This window comes from Dinoponera quadriceps, unplaced genomic scaffold (assembly GCF_001313825.1).
Source record: "Dinoponera quadriceps isolate SergipeBrazil2010 unplaced genomic scaffold, ASM131382v1 scaffold2094, whole genome shotgun sequence".
In the NCBI taxonomy this organism is placed as follows: Eukaryota; Metazoa; Arthropoda; class Insecta; order Hymenoptera; family Formicidae; genus Dinoponera; species Dinoponera quadriceps.
Genome location: NW_014557105.1, coordinates 84,727 through 108,735, shown reverse-complemented (window position 1 = coordinate 108,735; position 24,009 = coordinate 84,727). Strand labels below are relative to the sequence as shown.

The window sequence follows — 24,009 nt, the reverse complement described above, 5'->3', positions numbered from 1 at the left end:
ATATATATATATATATATATGTATTATCGTAAGTATTGTTTATATTGCAGAAATTTTTACCTATCTGTGTATTACCACAGTATATGTAAATACGTGTCCGCAGAAAACATGACACTTGAGCAAACAAACACAAGAAACTTCTTAGTTATTGTAAATCGATAAACACTGTTTTACTATGTCATAATATATGCTATAAACTTGTAAAAAACGTAATGGACTTTTGTTTAACTGTTTCATGTATAAGTACAGAACGAATAAAATTTAATTTTTCTAAATGTACGTAAGTACATTTTCTAATGTATGTAAGTATATGTCCGCCACTAAATGTATATGTCACTGTACATGGGAAATTATTTTAAATAAATAATTCATGACGTTGTTTTACTTTTAGTTTTTTTTTCAGTTTATATTACATACATGATGTTATTAAACCTTTTTGGACAACGATGATAAATGCAATTGTTAGTTTGCAGTACATCATCAGATTTCAGAAGATCATTGCCTTATTCTGCGTAAAGTTGGAGAGAATTCTCTTATTTTCTTTTTTCCTTTCTCTCTCCCCCTCTTTCCCTTCCCCTCTCATTTTTTTTATAACACATAAATAAGCTACGTTTTTAATTTGAGCTATTTCAGCTACTTAATTACATTAATTAAATTGTGATGAAGTTCGTCCGCTCGACTGTGATAGTTATCTGATTTATATTTCGGACTTCCATTTTATATATTTTGACTGATAGGCGCAATACAGCTGCCGCTATCGGATTACCGATAAGTATATAAGTGACGACTGCAGACTTGGAGCAGCACTCAGTTCTCAAGAACAATTAGACGGTGAAGAAAGATTAAAGGATGGAGATTATATTGGCCACATTCGTATTGCTCGCTGCGGCGGTATTGTTTTTCTACGTATATTCCAGGTTTGTATCAAACTCAATAAAAAAAAGATCATCGGACTATAAAAGATAATAAAGTATTTAAGTATGTTAATATGTGTTCTGCGAATGAGCAAAACTATAACGTAATTTCTTCTTGTTTCTTCATATTTGTTGATTTTTATTTTAACACATTATTTTGATTAAATTCCATTTATGGTTTAAATTCTATCATTAATACACACGTGTGAGAACGACGAGCAATTTTTTCTTTCTCTCTCTCTCTCTCTCTCTCTCTCTCTCACAAGTTCTATGTTTAAATTTAAGATAAATTTCTCTTCATTTCGTAAACCTGAAGCATACCTTCACACGAACGTGCTATGCTGTCGCTAGATATAAGCTGAACTACTGGAAGAGACGCGGCGTCGAATCGCTCCCGACGGATTTCATTTTCGGCAACTTCAAGGATGCCGTGCTCTTCCGTACCGCACCGGGATATCATCTCGGTGACCTGCACAAAGCGGCCAGGTCAGAGGCGCCTTTCGTCGGCTTCTATATCTTCCACAAGCCCTGTCTGCTGTTGCGCGACCCCGAGATCATCAAGCACTTCATGATCCGCGACTTCGACAATTTCTCTGACCGCCACTTCGCCGGCTCCAATCAGAAGGATAGCATCGGCATGAAGAATCTCTTTGGCCTGAAGAACCCGATGTGGAAATACCTGCGCTCCAAGATCACGCCTACCTTGACGAAGGGCAAGCTGAGGCAAATGTTCCCGTTGATGATGGAGACAGGAGGACCCATGATGGAGTTCCTGAAGAATCAGCCGACCGACATTAACAATACGAAGCTCGTAGACGCCCAAGATCTCAGCTACAAGTACACGACCGATTTGATCGCCTCGGTTGCTCTCGGCACCAAGATGGATTCCTTCCATTATCCGAACGGCGAATTCACCACCGCAGGTAAACTGACTGACCCACCTTAAGATCCGAGTTGTTCTTAAGAGCGATTAATTTGCAATTATTATTAAAATGTAACTTTTAAATTAATTTAAAAACTGTTCTCTTCGGTCAAAACTTTTTGGTTCGTTCTCTCTCTCTCTCTCTCTCTCTCTCTCTCCCTTTTTTTATCAGGTAAATTCCACTCTATTTTTTTCCCGTGTATCTATATATAGTAAAATAATAGATTACGGGGTTCATCGGTAGGGAAAATATAGTAAATGATATTGGTATGATAAATCGCAAATGAATCGTGCAGTTGCCGAGTTCTTCCACGGGTTTAAGAGGATGGTCGCGTTGGTGATGGTGTTCTTCACGCCCGAACTGGTTGAGCTGTTGGGCACAAATATACTCTTCAACTCCTCCTTCGTGAAGAAGGTCTTCTGGGATGCGATGGAGAACCGTGAGAAGAGTGGCAAGAAGAGAGGGGATTTTATCGACTCGTTGCTTCAGCTGAAATACGGCGACCAGAATCCCGATTACAGTGAGTACCAATCTACCTCGCAGTTGTATATTTTTCAGAAAATTTGTGAACACTTTATACCGTGAAAACTCAAGTGTGTTTCGAGCTTTCTGGCAAGTTTCAACCGGCAATTATTTCATTGTGTTAGACGGAAAAAATCTCAGTTCCTGCAACTGAATAGGAATCGAGATGAAATTTAGACAATATAAAACATCCTGAAACCGTTCCGAATGCGCCGAGGAGGAGCGTCTTAATACGCTCCTTATAGCATCCGGGATACATTCTGGATGATTTTAAAACATCTTGTGCTATCTGTGAATCTCGGCGACGGGAAATATATCATCTGTTACCGCGACTGAGAACATTCGCGTGAACATTCGGCCGCATAATAAAACTCGGCTGAGAGGCAAATGAGAACGATTAACTGAATAGGAATCCGGGAATCTTTCTGTTGCTGCAACCGAGTTCTCGTCTAGTCCCCAGGCAAAAGAAAATTCAATTATACCGACGAAAACTGTTTTTTCCGCGTACGAACGCTAAATTGGACCATAAAACTCGAAGATGACGATAGAGACTGAAGTATCGAACTCTGTCTGTCACAGAATTCGAAGGTGACAATCTGTTGTACCAATCCGGGACCTTCTTCTCCGGCTTCGAGTCGAGCTCCTCCTGCATGTCTTTCACGTTGATGGAACTGTCGAAACATCTGGAGTATCAGCAACTGGCCAGGGAGGACATTAACAGGGCTATCGACAAATACGGCTGGACGTACGAGGCATTCAACGACATGAGATACTTGGATCAAGCGATCGCCGAGGGCCTGAGGTTATATCCGCCCGTGTCGACGATCGACCGATACACCCGTCAAGATTATGAGGTCGGTACTCTCGCAAAAAATATATTGCCTGCAATTTGAAATTTTACTCGGAATGAAATTGTAAAAACGTTGAAAGTTTTGCAAGAGGTCGTTAACTTTCAAATAACTTGGCACTTAAACAACACGTATATCTGAAAGACCTTTAAAAAACGCACTTTAGACGTCTTATTGTCTAAAAAACCTCTTTACGACGTTCTCAGAATGTTTTAACGTTATCTGGGTAGATATTTGGGTAATTAAATTTATTATAATTTATTATTAAATTTATTATAATAACTCAGCTAATGTGTAGAATTATTTCGGATTTAGAAGAAAAGATAACGCTTAATTACCAACATCTCGACTTTCAACAAGTTCCTCCTTTGTTCGTTTATCCATAACAACTTCAACATTTTTATATCTCGTTATCTTTTCATGAAGAAGTTACGTTACAGATAAAGTTGCCGATCCACGTGATTTCTACGTATTATTTAATTAAACCTATTTACAGTTCTGAAGTACTACAGTACTCAGACTAAAGTACTCAAATTGCAGAAGATATTATATATTACATATTACATAATTAAATACTATATATATATATATATAGTAGGCCGATCGATAAGAGATATTCTTGACTTTGAAATACACTTTATAAATTTATATATATAAATATATATAATTGTATAAATTTATATTAAATTTATATATATATATAATTCTTTTTTCTCTGTATATATAAAATAATATAGTCTTATATTATATATAATATGCAATCTGAGTCAACATGTATTATTCTTAATGTAACATGTTATGTAACATGTATCATAGACTAACGCTTTTTAACAGTGAAGAGAAATATCTCACTTTCTCTAATTTTTGTACAAATTACATTTCACCGATGATTTTTTTCATCGCTTTCTTTTATTAGAAGGAAAGTTTATATTGATTTGGACTGTGGATTTCTTCGAAGCCGAAAATTAATAGCAGCGAAAAATTTGTGTTCTTATTCCAGATTCCCGGCACCGACATCACCATCGAAAAGGGCACACCGATATACATCTCTCTGTACGGCATGCATGAAGACCCCAGGTTCTTCGACGAGCCGCAGGTATACAACCCCGACAGATTCTTTGAGGATAATCCAATCAGCGACGCCTACATGCCCTTCGGACTTGGACCCAGAATGTGTATAGGTGCGTATATAAGAGAAGACATTTTGTGATCGTTCGGCCGATCGATAAGAGATGTTCTTGACTTTGAAATACACTTTCCTATGATTAATATCACATCATTGAGATTGAGAGCGCGATAAAGCGGACATGTAATTATCTTCCGATAATACATGTTACATAACATGTTACATTGAGAATAATACATGTTGACTCAGATTGCATATTATATATAATATAAGACTATATTAGATAGACTATATTATTTTATATATACAGAGAAAAAAGAATTATATATATATATATATAAATTTAATATAAATTTATACAATTATATATATTTATATATATAAATTTATAAAGTGTATTTCAAAGTCAAGAATATCTTTTATCGATCGGCCTATTATATATATATATAGTATTTAATTATGTAATATGTAATATATAATTAAATATATAATTAAATACAATACTCTATATTACATATGATATAAAGAGAATTGCACATTTTATAATTATATATAGTCATAAACAGATCGATGAGTCTTCGATGAATCGCATTCTGACGACGTCTTGAGTAATTATTCAACAAAGATTACTCAATCGAGTCTCCTATTCGCTGTTTGCAGGATCGAAAGTGGGTACGTTGCATGCTAAGGTTGTTCTGGCGATGCTTTTGCGCGAGTACGAAGTCTGGCAGAGCCAAGAGAACAAAAGCACTTTGGACACACGATCAACCTTCACCGCAGCGGCCGATGGCATCAAGCTTCACTTCAAGAGAATCGTTCGATAAGCGGACGCATATCGGACATAATCGCAACTGACTTTGAAATCGAATTCGTTGTCAGACAATCAGCGAAAATAGCAACGGCGAATCCGTTTCGCCGAGGAATAATTGTACACCATGTGTGTCCACCGAGTGTGTGTACACACGTGGAAAACACACTGCAACGATCCGAATTTTTCACTTCGCTTATGGCAGTGTACTTTCCAGGTATACTTCGCTTCCCCGTATCCGGGTGTCTTCTTGACATTAACAGTGATAAAACTGGGAAAACATTCGGATATAGAAGTGGATTTCTTCGTACAATATACGCACGTGCAACACACACACACACACACACACAAATACACATACGTTTATATTAATATATACGTTTTATATTGATTCTAGAAACGAAGGACATCTTCTTTTAGCTTCGTTAAATTACTCCATAATTTTCATATTATTATTTTATTATTTCAATTTTATTCACGCGTTTATAACAGAGAAATCACTCGAAATGATTCATTAGTTATGAACTGAGCTCGTTAGTCGGCGTTAACTTATTTAATCCTATGGACTATAACATGAAAATCTTTCTAGACTTGAAAGATAGATATTCGGAGCGAGAAAAGAATCAATAGGAGTGTGTCGCAATAATCAGAGCACGAATGTTAACGGAGTGTTAAACAGATAATATTAGCTCCAAGATATTAATAATATTGACAAACGCATTTGTAAATACGCTTCCCGGTTATTCCGGAAACGACGAAAAAGAAATTACACTCATAACGTTGTGAACAACGTCAATATCGAGCTTCTCGTGTGAATTTATGTCGGATAGAATTTAAGACTAAATCAGAAAGGGATCTCTCTGGCCCGTTAGTAATTCCCTCTAACTAATCAGTGCCCGTGATAGTCGAACATCGTCGTGTCGTGCGAGGTGTCTGGAAACTTGCGTCTCGAAGTCGTACTGAGTCGATACTGTATTCGAAATGAAAAGAAAAATATTGTTATGTACGGTTAAACTGTTACACAGTTTAACACAAACACATGCGAGTTTTCATACACCTCACATAGTAAGTGTTTATTTATAGTCAGTGTCACAATTAATTGTTAATTACTGTTGTCTGTCGTGCTTCAAATGCCTCGTTTGAATACCTAATTAAGGCACAACTATTTATTAAAATTTCTTATTGTCAACGCAAGATTAAATTAATTAATATACATATATACATATACAATAAAGTTATTGCTAATAACATAACTGAAAACACGTGTACATAGTATAGAATCCAAATCTCATAATCTCCAATTTTTCCTTTTCCTGATCTCACTCTGTTCTATATTCTGTTAACAATAATCAGTAATTTATTACCATAATAAATAATTGTAAAATGAAGAAATAGCCGCAGAAGGAAAAATAATAGTTAGAAATAATAAAAAAATAATAGTTGGAATCGAGTAGGAAGAAATAACAAAAGAAAAACGAATATAAAGAGTTGATTAGAGATGTGAGAAATATGCGAATACGAATTGACTAGAATCAGATTCGATTTGATTCGAATTCGAAACCTTATTATTCAAATCTAGATAATTCGAAAATATCGAATCGAGAAAATTCAAGTATGAATCTCACACATTAGCATTGACGAAGTAATAAAGACGTCCAGCATGACAGGAATTGGCATAATATAAAAAATTCGCTGTACGTTAAGATCCTCTTCAAACATATTAAAAGCAATAGCTCAAAACAGCAGCAAGAGAAATACTATTAAAATCAGCGTATTTAAATAAATTTTCATAATATCATGTGAATAAATAAAAAGCGCTGGCATTAGTGGTAACTTTTAATCATTTGATATAAATATTAAATTTAGCCTGTATCGCAATATTAAATATTATTATCAATTATTAATTTTACAATTTATAATTATTCTGACACAAGTCTCGCAGCTGTGCATATCTACGATGCGCAATATATTATTTTTATGAAATTGCATTTTTCTAAAATCACTCAGTTTCTGCATTGATCGTGAACGACCGATAACATTTAAAAAATTTCTTTGGAACTAATTATACAATAAAAATGTTGAATTTGTGATCAGTGACTTCAAAAACACTTCAGCTATTTTTTTCTCGATAACTATGGGCTTAAGGAAAAATTTTCTAAGAACAAAAAAGTCTTAATATTAGTCAAAGAATACCCTTAAATTTTTTCAGATTTTTTAAACGATTTTTCGAAAATTTCAATTTTCCCATTTTCTGGAAAGTCAAAAATTTTCTTTTATGGTCCTGAAAAAATTAGAGGGTATTCTTTGACTAATATTACGGCTTTTTTGTTCTTAGAAAATTTTTCCTCAAGTCCATAGTTATCGAGAAAAAAATTGCTGAAGTTTAAAACTAAAATTTGTTGTTTCGGACGTCATTTTGTCTAAATAAAAAAATTTTTTTTAATTATGTATAGCCAATAACTTTTAGTTTTGGTGTCATGGACGCGATATTTATCGGTCTTAAGTATGTAGAAAAATGCAAAAGCAAAAAAATTACCTAAAAAAAAAATGTTATCAAAAAATTTATGTTTTTTTTTTAATTTGCTATTTTTCCATAAAAAACTCATTTTAGGGTCTTCTAACCACCATCATTCAAAAGAGCAACCTTCAAAACATAGGGAACAGTGGTTCCAAAATTTTTTTCGATCAAATGCGTCGTACAGTGACTCTTTGAACTTTGGTACCGAAAAATGTCCGTTCAGGCGCTAATGGGTTAATAATTGATTTATAATCTTGCATATCTGACTATTCCAACTACCGTTACCTTAAATAAAATATATTTTATCAGTATCAATTTTATCATCAATTTTTACTACTAGTTCAATTTTGTTCTAAATATTCAAATATACGTATCTTACTTTCTTACTTTCTTACTTCTTACATATTATCACAAAATCGATGTTATACCTTTCATACCGAAGTCTTTCCTTACTACTGTCATGTCGAATTTAACGATTACGTTGTTAATTAAAAATTGTGTTTCAGCAGTTCGATTCGAAAATGAAAAAAATGAAAATCGATTCGGCATAAAAAATTTTTAATTCACGCAGCTCTAGAAGTAATGTGCACAGCCAGGTAAAAAAAAATAAATAGCCAAGATTCGCGAAGCAAGTATAGTCCCCCTTTCTTATTTAATTGTTTATTTATTCATTCATTTAGTTAATTGTTTACTCATCTATTCACTTAGATTTTACTTAATTTTTTACTTGTATAATTTTAAAATTTTATCTTTTATTTATTCAGTTTGCATCTTTCTATCTCTATACCAGTTATCTGCGACTATGACGTAAACAATATAAGCTGAACGTAAAGCGGCTAACGTAGCGGATAACAGCTATCTTTATCGGCACAAATGAATAAAAAATTGTTATCATGCCCCTTGATAAATGACTTAGCTATTTATTCGTATTCGTTTTCGATTTCTCTCTTTCCTCTTCGTCCGCAGTTTCTTACAGTATCTGTAACGGCTTGCATTAACATTTATTTATTACGCAGTTCTCGGTTTACGTAATTTCACCTCGGTGAAGACCAAGTTTAACGTACAGACGCAAGGTTTCGTTAACGATATAGGTTCGCGATGACGAATATTTTCTTCATACTTTTGGCGCTCTTGGTGATGCTGTACCTTTGGGGGAAGAGGAAACATTCTTACTGGGAGAGACGTGGCATACGTTCGTTGCCCGGATTGCACTGGTTCTTCGGGAACTTCAAGGACGCCGTGCTGATGCGCAAATCGTCGGGTATGTTGATCGGTGATCTACATAAGCAAGCCGCCGACGAGGATGACGTCGTGGGCATCTACATCCTGCACAAGCCGTTCCTCCTCGTGAGAAATCCGGAGCTTATCAAGCAAATGCTTATCAAAGATTTCCATATGTTTCCAAACCGTCACTTCTCAGCCCAAAGCACGATTGACGAAATCGGTTCCTCCTCTCTCTTCTCGATAAGCAATCCTAAATGGAAGCATATGAGGTAAATATTATTATTATATCGCAAATTGTATCGGAGTTATAATTCAAGCTCCAACGCTCCGATGTAAATGCCGAAAATATCTGTTATCGAGGACCATCGTGCTAAGTCTTCGAATATTTATGATTACATTTAATTTCTTAAACTGGGCCGTGTCGGAAAAGCGCCAACTCTTACATTTCTTTTTCTCTTCCTTTGCTTCGAAATTCTTTAGGTTAGTTCATCGACACAAAATTAAATTAAAATTAAGTGATAAATCTCTTATGTTCCTTCCACAGGACGAAAATGTCGCCGGTGTTCACGAGCGGGAAGCTAAAGAATCTCTTCCTGCTGATGGTGGAGTCCGCAGAATCCATGGGGGCATATTTACGCGATCAGTTTAAAGGAGACTCCAAAGTTGCGTCGTTCAACGTCAAGGAGACATTCTACAAGTACACCACCAACGTAATAGCTTCCATGGCATTCGGAATTTGCATCAACTCTTTCGACACGCCCACACCGGAATTTTATACTAATTGTAAGAGATTTTTAAGTTTAAAGATCCATATATATGCGAGTAAAAACGATACACGGAGAAAAATATTACTTCACTGCTAACAAAAGCGATTATTCCATTTACTTCCCTTCTTTTAAGTGATGATTATATTCGACAAATATTTCTTCGAAGAATATTTTCTTGATAATAATCTTCAAATATATTCGTAATGAGTATGTATTGTCATCACAAATTTTAGAAAAACACTTTAGAAAAACTCATTATTACGTACTCGAGAGAATTTATTCTTTTTTCAAGAATATTATGAGCTTTACCGAAGAAGTAAATTCGGTTAATTTAAGAAAATAAGCAAAACCGAAGTTTGTTTTAACTTAATATTCTTGAAGTACCAAATTTGTATATACCAGGATTCAGAATACATTTCGAGTAAATTTGATGTTTATGATGAACTTGTAACATATAAACTAATGAAATACTCGAAATAAGTAATATTTGCTTGAATGCAATAAATGTATTTTTCTGTGTATATGATTATTATATATGATTTCTTCTCTCTCGTGAAACAAATTTCCTACCACCTTTGATATTATTTTTCTTCTCTCACATAGCGGTCATAGCTTTCCAACAGAACTTCTTGAGGTCCGTGAGGTTCTTCTTTCTTTTCTTCTTTCCGAATATCGGGAAATATTTTGGCCTGAAAATGCTCGGTGAGCAAACGAATTACTTCCGTAGGGTCTTCTGGAACTCGATGGACAACAGACGATTTAGTAAGAAGAAACGGGGCGATTTGATCGATTCTCTCCTGCAGCTGAAGAACGAGGATGCAACAAACGAGATCTTCCGTGAGTGGTTGTCATTGATTCGCGGATGTTCGTGCAAACATAAATATCTCGACAGCATGCAGACGGAAAAATAAGAGACCGAGATTAAGATCGAAAGATGATTCGATCACTACCGGTCTGCTCACTTATTGCTGTGTCCATTGTCTGCTCCCCTCAGAATTCGAAGGGGATACTCTTATCGCTCAAGCAGCGATCTTCTTCGCCGCCGGCCGCGAGACCAGTATCACCACTATGACCTACACACTCTGCGAGTTAGCCAAGAAACCGGAGATACAGAAGCGCCTCAGACGGGAGATCCTCGAGAAGATCGAGGCCGCGAACGGTGCTGTCACGTACGAGGCTGTCCAAGATATGAAGTATCTGTATCAAGTGGTGTCCGAAACGATGAGGCTGTATCCGCCTGCGCCGCTCATCGACAGAGTTCCCCTCGAGGATTACACGGTAGGGCATGATTTAAAAACGTAACAGTATGTAACATAACGCACATACACAAAACATATACATATGTAACATAATATACATATAAACATGTAATATAAAACATAATATAACACACTACAAAACTAATATAACACACAATAACAACATAATAATAACAACATAACATTACTAATGATAAAAACATACAAAAGTAAGGAGACGATTAAAACCTAGTCATACATGTAGGAATTTAATAGTGAAATTAAAGTGATATTCGTGATACAATATGGAGACAGAAATCTATTCTCGTCACGTAAAATTAGTTCGGCACGGAAAATGTCAAACGTTACAGTTTATGATTTTTACAAATTACAGTTTCCCGGCACAAAGATAACTGTCGAGAAAGGCACGCCGGTATATATCGCGTTGTACGGTCTTCACACCGATCCCAGGTATCATTCGAATCCCACGACTTTCGACCCTGACCGGTTCAGCGACGAGAGGAAGAATGAGATGCTACCGTGCACCTTCATGCCGTTCGGCGAGGGTCCGCGCAATTGCATAGGTCGGTAAATCATATCCATTGCTAATGCATCGGTAGAATTTCTTGCTACTTGTGTGCCGGAATGCACACAATGAATAATGTATTTATAACTATATAAATACATCGTGTATACCAGACAGTATCAGTCAAATCTGTAGTACGTAGGATGTTACACTTATGAATGAGCCTACTAATTATTCTATTTTGATAAAACAGTGGTGAGTAGAAATTTATAGAGAATTCATTTTAAGGAATATCTTTTTTTTTCTAATCTCTGCCTATATCACACAATCGGTCTTTCTTTTCTAATACAATCTATTTTCGAGCAGGCAGTCGATTAGGATACCTGCAAACCGCCGTGGGACTGATATCGATTCTGCAGGACTACGAGGTCGCGTTGAATCCTTCTTGGCTAAGCACCGTGGACAAAAGAAATGTGTTTACTACGCCACCGATGGGATTCCAGTTGGATTTGAAGAAGATATAGACGACATGCGTGCACGGTGACATGTTAGTATGTACATTATTGACTTTCCGGTGTTGGTACGGTTGATCAAAAGATCCGAAAAACGTTGATAATGTCGACTTATCAATAGTGCAAAAATAGAACGCGTAATCTCTGAAAAAAAGGCATGATCGATATATAATATTATCGCCTTGTTTTATTATTGTGGACACAATGTTAATTGTCTAAGACCTTGGGAAGTAATATTTTTTTTATTGATATAATAAATATATATTGGTTTATCGAGATTATACATACATTAAGAATCCTAACTGCGATCCAGTGGCTTTTATTACATACTCTGTCGTTAAGGATACCAGCAGGATGGCTGATTTATAATTTTATGACAATGTCTTGCCCAGATATAAATGCTGATCGTGTTTTATCACAATGTAGTTGTATGTCATGTCATACTGCGACTCCAACTTAATACATTTTTAAAGATCATTATGTAATTAACATCACATGAGCACAAGATGTACACAAATGATGTGTATAAGTTTTCGATTTGTGATTATGATTAACACTATTAGATTATATATTTTCCAGACATTATGGAGAGAACGACATCTGAGCAGTATCCACGCGCATCTGTATCTATTTTTGTCGATCGCAGCGAGGGATATCGTTAAATCTGTTCTACGATTTTGAACGACAGTTATCGTTATCGTTACGTCGTCGTTGCGCAGGTATAATACATGGCAGAAAATCTGTCGTTAAAAGTTGCAGAAGAGATCTACTACTACTTCAAGGAGTTTTTCACCTGGTAACAAGCTACATCGATCACTTATTCCAAGGATCTTCCAGGATCATTCTCGGGAACGCAGAGGGTTGCTACGGGACATTCTTACGACGACATTAGCAGAACGCCGATATTCTTAAGGGATACTTCTTTATTATCTGTAAAAAAATCTTTATTTCGACATTTCATCGTCGTGTTTTCAAATTGACTATATACATTATTGTAACCCGTCGTCTACAAGGTAGATCGTAATCTACATTGCGGAGAGAGTAACACATGTACCTCGTAGGCGTCTTCACATTTACAAGTAATTATAGTTTTGGTTCACCGTAATTTCCTCGATAATGCGAAAAAACAAAGTATGATATCGCGCGTCACTGCGATATCTTTCGTATTAGGAATCACCGTCGAATCAGTGATGCGCGATGAATCAAGATCAAGACCGGTATTCATAGTAAGATCTTAAAGTTCAAGTCTTAAGTCCATCTTCAGATGTCCCGTAGCCAATGAAATGAGCCGTGCAGCATCCGAAGACGAGAAGACGATCTTTAATATAAGATATGTAGTTTTTAAAATTTCGAAAAAATCCGTCACTTTCTCCATTCTCCCGTTGACTTTTTCGCCTTCTTATCTTCTTTTCGGAAAAAAATAAATATGGCGGGTCTTAATCGAGCACACGTGCATTTTTCTAAACGAATTTTTATACCCTCGAGACAGAAAAGCCGAAGAAATCCGCGGAAAAATTGGGAAAGAATCGGTTTCTTTCTGAAACTTTGAAATATAATAAGATCCGTCTATGAATGCCGGCTCAAGACGCGACCTCCTTTACTTCCTCTTCGATTGGCCAGCGTTTCGATTCTGACATCGAATGCACAGTGTGAAGTGACAACGGAAAGAAAAAAAAAATGTAAAAATTAACGAGTCGATACTTCCTCGTGGCAACTATTGTGAGTCTGTCGGCAAAGAATTTCGAAATCCAACTTGCAACACCGGTATCAACATCGGCCGGCCGCGCGAATCACTCTTCAACGTCCAAGCGATTTCCGAGCGGCCGAGGCACGCGAGATGCTCCTTTTGCCTCCTTTATACCTTGGCTCTCTTCACACCACTGATTTCAAAAACGAAAACATGACGCTGTCCCTGCCACAGGAGCGGCTATCCATGCAAGAAGGAGAAGCAAGAAGAATATCCTCGACGAATCGGATTTTACTTCGGCAATAACGCAAGGTATTTCTTGAATTCCGGCAGTACACAGTCCCGCGGATTCAACGGTATCGTCACCGTCAGATAGTCGCTCAGGTATTGCGGCAGGAAACAGAGAATGCCCTTGTTGGCCAACATGGCCCAATCTATCGGCTGATTCACCTGCCTGACGTTCACGAAACAGTGAGTGATCCTGCGTCCGGTCGGACTCGCGTCGTACGGCGGCCTACGACAATTTATCGCGACGATAGATAATTGAGCATCTCGCAAAACAATTTGACATTGTCGTCTAATGTTAATTTCTCAATCTGTTTCAACCCTGCGAGTGGCAACTATTGCGACAGGGTCATTTGCTAGTTTGAAATTCTTCCCTATTGCACAACTTGTAGCCTTTCATATGTACACGTAAGTTTGAAATTATTATAATCAAAGCTATTATAACGCTATAAATCATTATAACCAGAGTTACCTCTGCGATTTTCAACCTTATGCGTTATATATAAGGTTGAAAACCGTGTGATTTTCATTCCAGGAAATAGTACAGCAAATATGACGTTGATCAAACGATCGGTGCAAAATAATAATACAATTGAATTTCGCGAAGATACACACCGTGCTTGGATGACCACACCGCCGCCTGCTTCGATCAGTCTTTTAAACTGATCGTACTTCTCCTCGGAGACCAGCAGTAAAGCCACCATGTCGGAGAACGGACCGTCCGATTTCATGGACAATTTCAGCCTCCACCTGTAAGCAGCGGCCGCGATCGCCTGCTCGATCTCACCGTTCGGCTCCGGGATTGTACCTTTGCTCCTCGGGTTGCCCCATTCGTACTCCTCCTCCTGCAAAATTGTCATTTGCCAGGATCAATCGGCGTTCGATACTTCGCATTCCGTCAGTCGCGAGCACTTCACATTCGTAAATCATAAAACTTTTTCAAATTCACTTTCAATTCAAGCCTCCTTCATATAATTCAAACTCTCGTATAATTTTAATTATCGCATTTGAACGCTTCAAACTTCTTCACGTCAAATATAGAATTGCACGTACAAAAATACATATGGAATTGAGCTCCACGGTAATCTTCCGCTCGCGATCTTGCAAGTGAGCGTTATCATCGATCATTCAGATTTCATATGCCGATTCTACGAAAATGGTGGACTTTACAGCATAAGTTATCACATTGATATAATAATAATCGTGATAACGGAGTTATTATATAATAGTTATCGGCGATGTTGCCTACACATGCGAATCTAAATGGAAATTATCAGATCCACGCGCTCTGTAAATACAGATTGGATCAGTATTGTAATGTACACCAATAAGGGCCGATATCGAATTTCTTAATGGAGCCGAGATATTTTTTTATCGCGAATAACAGGTTCGTGGAGAGTTACTCAAAGTTAATTTTCGCATGCACATACTACAACAACGATCTGTATTTCGTTGCAGGAGAGATCTGGGATAACGATGTTATCGTTTGTATTATCACAAATCGCTTATCACTATTTAATATGGCGAAATTTATCCGATGCAAATTTATCTAGAGTACAAAAATACGCGAGTTCAATAGGACGCGATTATAAGCTCTCAGCGCGACTTTCACCGATGGAAAAGTCCACAAAATTAAGAAACCTAGAAACGGATTTGTTTCCGATGTTTCGTGTATATTCCAGTTCACTTCGCCGGGAAAAGGAACGTCATGAGGCATGAATTGCAATGAGAGACTCAGGTTGCTCTTCTCTGCGAAGAAGCAAACTGGGATGTTCATGAAACGTCGGAAATCTATGATGGTGCTAACTCGAAAGCGAAATCCAATATTTCTTCACGTCACCGAAACCGAAAATTCACATTATGAAATCTAATTCAATCCCAATTCGACACTCACGTGTCAAATTGATCCAAGCGAAAAATTAAGATCCTATAGTCAAATCTCGAATAATCGCATATATAAACAGAACTTTTTTTTCTTAAAGCATGCGAAATATTTTGCTCTTTTCTGTGTAGAATCTACACATTATCTTTTTTCACATACCTTAAATTGTTTATTTAAAAAATAATGATTGCAATAACGTCAACCAAGGGTTAACGTAGAATTTATCGACGAGCCATGGTCGTCCGTGAATCATCGATACTTACATTGAGCTTTCACACGTTCGCTTAAAGTATGTATTATCGCAAAAGACTGTTCAATATCGTTAATCGGCACATGATTATTGTTTCATATATCGTTCGATTATCACTCGTGCGGCGTGAATAAAAGGTCACGTGAAATCAGTGCAATATTCAACGCGCTGATCTGCTTTTAATTTCGCGAAATGAATGGAGAAGCGGCCTCGATAAGTTGTTCGAGGGATCTCCAATGCGACAGCGATAAGGATAGAGACGCTACACTACTAACGTCGAGGAATCTGCCCGCTTGTTCGGAGTTGCGTAGATACGAGCAGTGCAGGACCCACTTCCCGGACGCTATGCTTCCGAGCATCTTCTCGTTTCGCGACGGCCTGATGCAGAGGAGATGCGTTGCACTGTTGTCGAAGTTCGCATCCATCGATACATCTCCGCCAAGTGCATGTATTACTCGCTCGTACACGTGTCGGTCCTGTGCCGGGCATTAAGTTTACGTTAAGGTTCTTGAATATAGGAGGATATAAGGAATCTTGAATATAAGAATACGAGAGTTCAAGGAGACGCTATTTTTGACTCGATGACTCGAATAGAAAAAAAGAAACCAGCAACACTGGATAAATGTTATGTATCTGAGAGCGTACTTTTACACCCGACAGCATGAACTTTCGTATCGACGACGGTTCGCATTCGTATTCTATCGACACGTCTTGTTCAACGGGCTCCTGGACTTCGCTGATATCGCCCTCGTCCTCTTCGATTCTTTCTTTGCTCAGCCTCGACTATAAGTACACAGATCTCGCGTTACAAGTGAGAAGTAACAGGACAGAGAACGGAAAGAAGAAAACACGCATGAGCAATTGTGCCTTACTCGTCTCGAATGACTCGGATCCTCCCACACGATGGCGTCGACAGGCTGCGAGTCCTTTACCATATCTGTGTGTGAGATGATCAGGAAAAATTAGAATAGATATGAAACTTGAAGGAATGACACTTGATGAATACAGCGGACACTCACAGTTTTGTATGTGGTCGGAAGTTTCGTCGTCGTACTTCTTCGCGTTCTCACCGGACAGAGAGTACCTGCTCTCAGGGGTGCTGGACGTCCGTTGAAGCACCTGATCCAACTGCGCTATTTGCCTGTTTAGACATGAATTCACAATCTCACAAATTACTTGTCTACACGCAGTAAAAGGAAATACAAAATGAAATATAAATGTACGTACATGTTTATCTCATTACTCGGATCATTCGATACCGGAGTACCTTCCTGACTGAATTCGAGCTTCCTGTTGATTAACGTAGGAGTCGACGGACTGTCTTTACTAGACCGGTCGTCGTCTTGTTTCTTTTCCGTCCTTGTCGCGAGAGAATTGTCGTTCGATTTCGCTGCCGCTTCATCCGATGCGTTTTCCTAAAAGTATGAAAGATACGTTAAGAAGGAAAGAGTGAGTTTAAGGATTATATGAAAATGATTAAAATAATAAAACATGTTTATGCCTCACCTTTTCAGACTGACCTGGGTTCTTCAGTTTCTCCCACAACTGTCTCTTCAGTTCCGAGAGCGGCTGTAAATCGCGCTTAATTATAGCTTGTATATGCAGTTAGAGAAAGAGAACACTCGTGTATAACACGTCCCTGAGGTGATTTCAAACTATTATTCTATTCATTGAAAACTCAATTAAAACTCACGGAAGGATGTCAAATCAGAAAATCGCATTTACATAAAACATTTTGATTTCCAACGTAAAATATCTTACCGATAAAATTAGAATTCGCGAATTATACATATAAGTATTTTCAGTATTAAAATATTCCCACTGACAAAGCGGTACTCACAGTACTGGGTGCGCGTCGTTTCAACGGCGGTTCCGTCACCTGCAAATCCGGGAAATTCTCAACCCACTTGACCCAGCCCTTTCTCGTGTCAGGCGACGGATCGGGTTTGAAAATCTGTCCATATGGGGTCTCCGGAGTGGAGACATGAAACGGTGACTGCGGCGTCTTATTCATCACGAGGCTGAGTCTTTTGTTTATCAACGGGGTGTCGCCGGACATTATCTCCTGACTCTGTGTGTGTGCAACGTTGTCGAAGTTATTATTTAAGTTTCAAATTTTATGCCGTGCATTTAAGTGCCTCGAATTATATTTTTTACGACATTAAAAAATCGTTTCTCAAGCCTTGGGTACATCGTCGTGAGACTCTTCGCACAGACACGTGCTTACAAGGTCTCTTTAAAGATCAAGGTCACTTGAGACAGACGAGTACCTTGATTTGAGGCAAATGCCGTTTTGGCGTGATGATGTTCCTCGTGGTCTTGTCTGCCGAGTTCATTTCACTTTCGTCAACATTCGAGGGATTTATCTCTATATTGATACAGCTGACGGTCGACCTGTCGGGCGCTTTTACCATAAGCAAACATTAGAATTGTGCGATGCACCAAAAATAACATTTCGAGATGTGCAATTATAAAACTGAGAAACGCAAATACGGAGACACGGAATTTCGTTCACGTGTAATCAATTGAAGGAGAGAGATGACGGACAAGTTAGAGGGCGACTGATTCTTTCTAGATCAATTTACCCCTCGTTTCCCCGACGAGGAACGACGTTTCGTCCACCAGCGTCAGCTGATCCGCGCAAGCCTTCAGCCAGTTGGCAGTGACGGCCGGTAGTTTCCACCTCACCGCCGCGTTGTACTTGTTTCCCTCCGGAGTCGGGCAAACCAGATGCGTGCTGCCATACACATTCTTCCCTGCGTTCGCTTTCCGTGAGAATATGTCTTGGCATCTGTGTGTAGAAATGTATTCGTGTATATGAAAAAATACTGTTGGCGCAAGTTTCACGGTTGGATTATACGTTACATAGCGCCGAGTTCCGTGCCCAATGCCGAGAGGTACTTCCGTTCCATCCCCGTGTACATGCTCATCGTTATGACGCATTCCGACAGCGGCCGACAAGGTTTCCTGATCGATAACGGCTTGTGATAATACTCGATGCCGACGATTTCCTTCTGGTTTATGCAATCTTCCTGTTTTGACCAGCGAATATCAGCGGTGTTTTAATACATCTAACACATTACAAGACTCGAGTCCACTCGATAGATAGATAGACAGATAGATGGGATAGATAGCTAGGTGGATAGATAAATAGATAGATACATGTGTAAGTAGATGGACATAAATAGAAAGGTAGATAGATATCCAGTAAACACTAAGTAACAGTAACGTAACATCACTTGCGATATAATGCTTGTGTTATGTAACCGTTACAATATTGTAGGAAATTGTAACATTGATGTTACGTTGTTGATAGTTGGTATTTATTAGATAGATGGATAGATGGAGAAATAGATGGATTTATTTCGTGCTCTGGGAAAAAAAATGTCTTCTCAAGCGCTAAGAAAAAGAATAGAAATTAAAATATAAGTTAAAAGAAAGAGAGAGAACAATGACGGTCACGTAGAAAGAGAGAGAAAAGATATGAGTGATACGAAGAATACTTACGATAAACAAGTCAGTGACAATCTCGTTGACCGTGTGCTTCAGTGGCGCGCCTTGCACGGGCACGACGCCGTAGTCCGGAATACCGGTGTACGAATTCGAGACCACGCGCCCGCTCAATGTCACAATCGTGTCCTCTGGATTACCATCCTCGTTGTTATCGAAGCCAGTCACGACGAACGTCAGACCTATGAACGGATTTATATTGATTCATTAATAAATATAAAGAACAACTCTTTGTGAGACTTCATCATACGGTTTCTCTCGTTTCGCTTCACACGCGAACAGAATCGCCATCGGTCATACCTTGGAATAGATTCTTGTCCACCATACAATCCTGACCGACCAACAGAATATCGCTGTTTCCCGGGTCCTTGGTTTGCATGGTTGCAGAAATTATGCTTTTAGGGCATGTTTCGTTCGTCATACTGTTGTGGTTCTCTTGATCTTTGCCTTCGGGCGTGCGGGGCCTCGCGAATTCTTGTACCGTGCTGTTGCGTGCCGCGAACGAATTCTCTGTAACTATAATTCACAATAGCAACTACTATTATTGTAATATACAGAAGTATGTAATAATAATAATAATAAAATATCGATTGTAGTAATTGTAATTTATAATAGCAACTGTGTTCATATCGTAAAACTTAACAATCACAGCAACATATCTGTGTTATTTTTCTTCGTAGTAAAACATAATTTCCATTCGACAATTATTATTACGGCATGTTCAAATATATGTTAAATGTACCATCTAAACTGTGCATTCTTTGTTTTGATTATTACCGGTAGTTTCTTGCAGGTATTGCCGTACAAGATCAGGTTGCCGTTCTTCATTGTCAGGTGGAATGTCTTTTTTCAAATTAAAAGATGGTACGGGAGGCTTCTTCGGTGGTTGCAACATTTGCAAGTTCTGAAACACACGAACGTGTGCATTAGTCTCTCGGTAATACACATTAATTATTCGTATTTAGTACTTCGAATTTGATTTTAAAATCAAATTAAGAAAATATTAAGTTAAAATCTAATTAAACGATAGCAAGAAAGCTCCTCTGGCATTCAACCAAGTATAGAAATGACATAGGGCTTTAAGGAGCTAAGCTAGGTGGATTTTTAATTCCGCGCTTAGCTCCTCAAAAGCCTGTAAAGTTAATTCTTCAATTTCACTAATTTTTGTAAATTTTTTATTGCTGTACAAATCGTGGAGAACACGCATGTTAATATCAACTGTACCTTTTTACTGAGCGGCGAAGCAGGTGTCTCAATGCTCTTCTTCGGCGCACCGCCCTTCGTTTCAAACAGGAAGCACTCCTCCGGTGCGGGGCGTTTCAGTTTCATACTTTCCTCTAGCCATTCTATGCTCAATACGTAAGGACTACTCAGAACAAGGATAAATGTAAAATTGTCAATCGTGAATATGAAATCAAGAGATCTATTATCGTCAGGTGAATCGCAGAATCTTTATTTCAACTCGATTCAACCTCCGATCCAATTTAGTGTATCGATGTTACCGTACCACAAGCCTCTTAACTTCATCACTTTCAGTTCCGCGGATGCTTTATTCTCATCGCCGACGATCACGTGTGTCACAGCGTCCGAGATGTCGTCGAGACGCGTCGCGCTGCCGACGTTTAATATTCTGTTCAGCTTGTCCCTGACGCTCGTTGCGAATCCGGCGAGATAAATCTGCGAAACAGAACGCGGTGATGAGAAACTCAAATGATAAAAGAATGCAACGATATAATGGAAAATTGAGAAAGATTTACATTACATCCATCCAGAAATGGTCCAGCCAATTTCGCCTTGCCAAAACTTAGCCTATCCAAAACGGTTGAAGTAGCAGCTGCTCGAAAGAAAACGTATGTTAGCGTTCGAGATTTTGATATGTTGAAATGGATTATTAAGTAAACAATACTCACTGCCAGTGAAATTATTAGGTAACTCCATGGTAGAAAAATTCGATATTGCCGTACACGAAGTTTCGTTCAAGTAATTGTTGTGATGCTTATCGTACGGTATCGAGCTGATGTCGGAACAATTGAGCGTTACACGAGCTGAAAGATTTATCGAGTTATTTATTAAAACGTTGTTTATTTCAATCCGATATATATGCATACGTAAACTATTCATTACAATAGCAATCGCTATCATTATTTACATACTATGTAGTTTTTCCGGTGTCGAGCATGCCTTCGTAGACTCGATGAGAAAATTACGAAAAGGCAAAGCGTATCCTATTTCGATGCTCTTGTATACCCAGTCGATTTTCAAGCACGCGATACCGTTGTCCATGGCATACTTCAATTTGTCGCTCAGCGGGCCGTTCTCGGAAGCTATGACTACTCGAACCTTTGCTCCATCGAGAGGACCCATGAACGTCTGCAAAATGACAAATGTAATTATAAACGATATAAAAAAATTCATAATTTCTGACTGTACCGTCCAAATTATTATCTAACTTTAAGAAATAAGAAAATTATAGTCTATCTGTTGATCGCTATGTATCACATAGGTTTCAACTTACTCCACCATGATCGTGTATCAAACGTTTGACCTCCTCTTTCTGTTGCTTGGACAGATTCGTCGAGGTGACTACTAGATTCATAAAAACCGGACATTTGTATTTACTGAAGACTTCGTCGTCTGCCTTCACTACTTCATTCAAGTTAGCGTCCCAAACGGCATTCACCCAATCTTTCGTCATGATTGGTATCTTCATATCTATAGCAACCTGAATGAGAATGTACATACACGCATTATACTAGTATTGTTTACACATACACACATATATATACATTGAGAAATGAAACAAAACATACCTCATACTTTATAGACATAACCGAGTCCGTAACCAAATGTGTGACAGAATTTCTGAATTGTTTTGTGAAAAAGCCTCCCATATACTCAACATATCGTTGTATTTGATCCTACAGTTGAACAACATTCTATATAATTTATCAATAAATTTATCTATAATAAAAGAGCAACTACCAAAGCAGTACCTTGCTTTCTGGGCTCAAACCTGATGCGCAAATGCACATTCCTCTCATAGCTGTCGTATAGATCGGACTGTTTCCTTCTGGAATAGGTTCATCATTGTCGAAACAAATAAGCAAGCAGTTTGGTGATACTATCCTGCTAAAATATAATTTACAACATTGTAGGTTGAGCACAAATACAATGTATTCCAAAAACACATTGCTTGTATACACTTACGAGGATCTGAAGTTTCTTAGCTTTTCAAATAGATCTCCCTTAAAGTCTTCTATGATAAATACATCATTTTTAGTCGGTTGCATCTTAACACAGAATGTCTTGTTAACCCATCTTGGTTGCAAACCAAGTCCGTCGCATTTCTAGTAGAAAAACCAGATTATGAATATTAACTTGTAATTACAGATTATAAGAGCTATATGTAAGCAAAACTCGGATTCTTTATTCCTCAAAATTAAATTGGCAAAGCTAAGAAAGATCCTACCATGTGCAGATTTGCATGACAATTTCTGAACGTGTTTTTCTTTTTCTTTAATGAAAACGACTAATTTTGTCACACAAGATTTGTTCTTTTATCTCACTTACTCCAACTATCAAATTTCAAAATTTCGGAATTACTTTTGTTTCTTCTCTTATACTCCGATTAGACCCAGAAAATTGAATGGGAACGGTAAAAGGAGCAGAATTAAAAAATGCGTAATTATATTTAATATTAATGCGTAATTATATTTAATAATATCAGAGAAACGTTGAAGAACGTGAGTTCCGTTATTTCCTGGTCCCCCGAAATATCGATATTGACATCTAATAAGAAGGCAAAAAATAATGATATACGAACATTAAAAGCCTGCCACATCTTCTCGCTGCAATCATTCTCGGATTCATAGTGGTCCGGCACGACGAAATGCACCTTTACGTTGAACGTGTTCTGACTATCTTGAGTCGTCATATTGACGGTGAAATCTTCTGCCGAGAATCATACACGCGATATATCCGCCTCCTTCTGCCGAAGATGTACATATGCGTGGCGGATGCACCTCGTGGGCACACTCGAATTAAAGTTCGACGAACATGTCGCTCCGAGATTCGAAAATCACTCGAGGAAGTCGGAGATGCGGGCGCCTCACACAAAACGCGTACGTTGTGTATACACATTGGCGGTAAAATGGACACACGGACCAGTAGCGCCAACTATGTCAGCGCAAGCGTAAACACCAAACTGCCGCGACAGCGCTCGCGAACTTACCGCGATAAATAACGTGCTGCATTATCGAGGCAATGTCTCAATTATCTCGATAAGGTAATGGCGGTCTTTACTATTGCCACTGTCGTTGACACGATTGTAGATCGTCGAGTTCAATTAACTTTCCGTTAAATTGGCGTTTGAAAAGTGGCCGGCCGCCATTACAAGTCCTTGTTGTTGTTCGGCAAACAGAACAGCCGAATGACCGACGTTTGGAAAATGTGATTGGATGTAGATTTAA

At 38.1% G+C, this 24,009-nt stretch overlaps 3 protein-coding genes across 6 annotated transcripts; 2 read left to right on the top strand and 1 right to left on the bottom strand.

Annotated features, from left to right (window-relative positions):
* Positions 1–849: 849 nt before the first annotated feature.
* Positions 850–5,566, top strand: LOC106748632 (cytochrome P450 6k1-like). Its single transcript, XM_014627342.1, has 6 exons — positions 850–917; positions 1,266–1,837; positions 2,133–2,357; positions 2,939–3,213; positions 4,208–4,388; positions 4,994–5,566. Exons 1-6 carry the CDS (start codon positions 850–852, stop codon positions 5,155–5,157), a joined length of 1,485 nt encoding a protein of 494 aa, XP_014482828.1. The 3' UTR covers positions 5,158–5,566.
* A 3,050-nt stretch (positions 5,567–8,616) lies between these two features.
* LOC106748699 (cytochrome P450 6k1-like) lies at positions 8,617–13,604 on the top strand. Of its 3 annotated transcripts, none has more exons than XM_014627505.1 (7): positions 8,617–9,152; positions 9,428–9,666; positions 10,254–10,487; positions 10,645–10,928; positions 11,283–11,472; positions 11,781–11,961; positions 12,680–13,604. In XM_014627505.1, exons 1-6 carry the CDS (start codon positions 8,758–8,760, stop codon positions 11,936–11,938), a joined length of 1,500 nt encoding a protein of 499 aa, XP_014482991.1. In that variant the 5' UTR covers positions 8,617–8,757; the 3' UTR covers positions 11,939–11,961; positions 12,680–13,604. The 3 variants fall into 3 exon arrangements, with proteins under 3 accessions (XP_014482991.1, XP_014482990.1, XP_014482989.1); XM_014627504.1 differs by lacking the exon at positions 12,680–13,604 and adding an exon at positions 12,506–12,673; XM_014627503.1 differs by lacking the exon at positions 12,680–13,604 and having other exon boundaries at positions 11,781–12,204.
* Positions 13,605–13,820: 216 nt separating this feature from the next.
* Positions 13,821–23,694, bottom strand: LOC106748698 (DNA topoisomerase 2-binding protein 1-A). 2 transcript variants are annotated; one of them, XM_014627501.1, is made up of 25 exons: positions 23,364–23,694; positions 22,748–22,887; positions 22,534–22,669; positions 22,351–22,458; positions 22,056–22,262; positions 21,694–21,910; positions 21,451–21,585; positions 21,298–21,374; positions 21,048–21,217; positions 20,765–20,906; positions 20,318–20,444; positions 19,841–20,056; positions 19,538–19,722; positions 18,896–19,062; positions 18,616–18,821; positions 18,301–18,434; positions 17,871–18,101; positions 17,537–17,599; positions 17,258–17,445; positions 17,050–17,171; positions 16,903–16,967; positions 16,676–16,813; positions 16,306–16,506; positions 14,514–14,743; positions 13,821–14,127 (listed from the first exon to the last, which is right to left on the bottom strand). In XM_014627501.1, the coding sequence occupies exons 1-25, from the start codon at positions 23,472–23,474 to the stop codon at positions 13,905–13,907; spliced, it is 3,939 nt and encodes a 1,312-aa protein (XP_014482987.1). In that variant the 5' UTR covers positions 23,475–23,694; the 3' UTR covers positions 13,821–13,904. The 2 variants fall into 2 exon arrangements, with proteins under 2 accessions (XP_014482987.1, XP_014482988.1); XM_014627502.1 differs by having other exon boundaries at positions 22,534–22,666.
* Between the last annotated feature and the right edge of the window lie 315 nt (positions 23,695–24,009).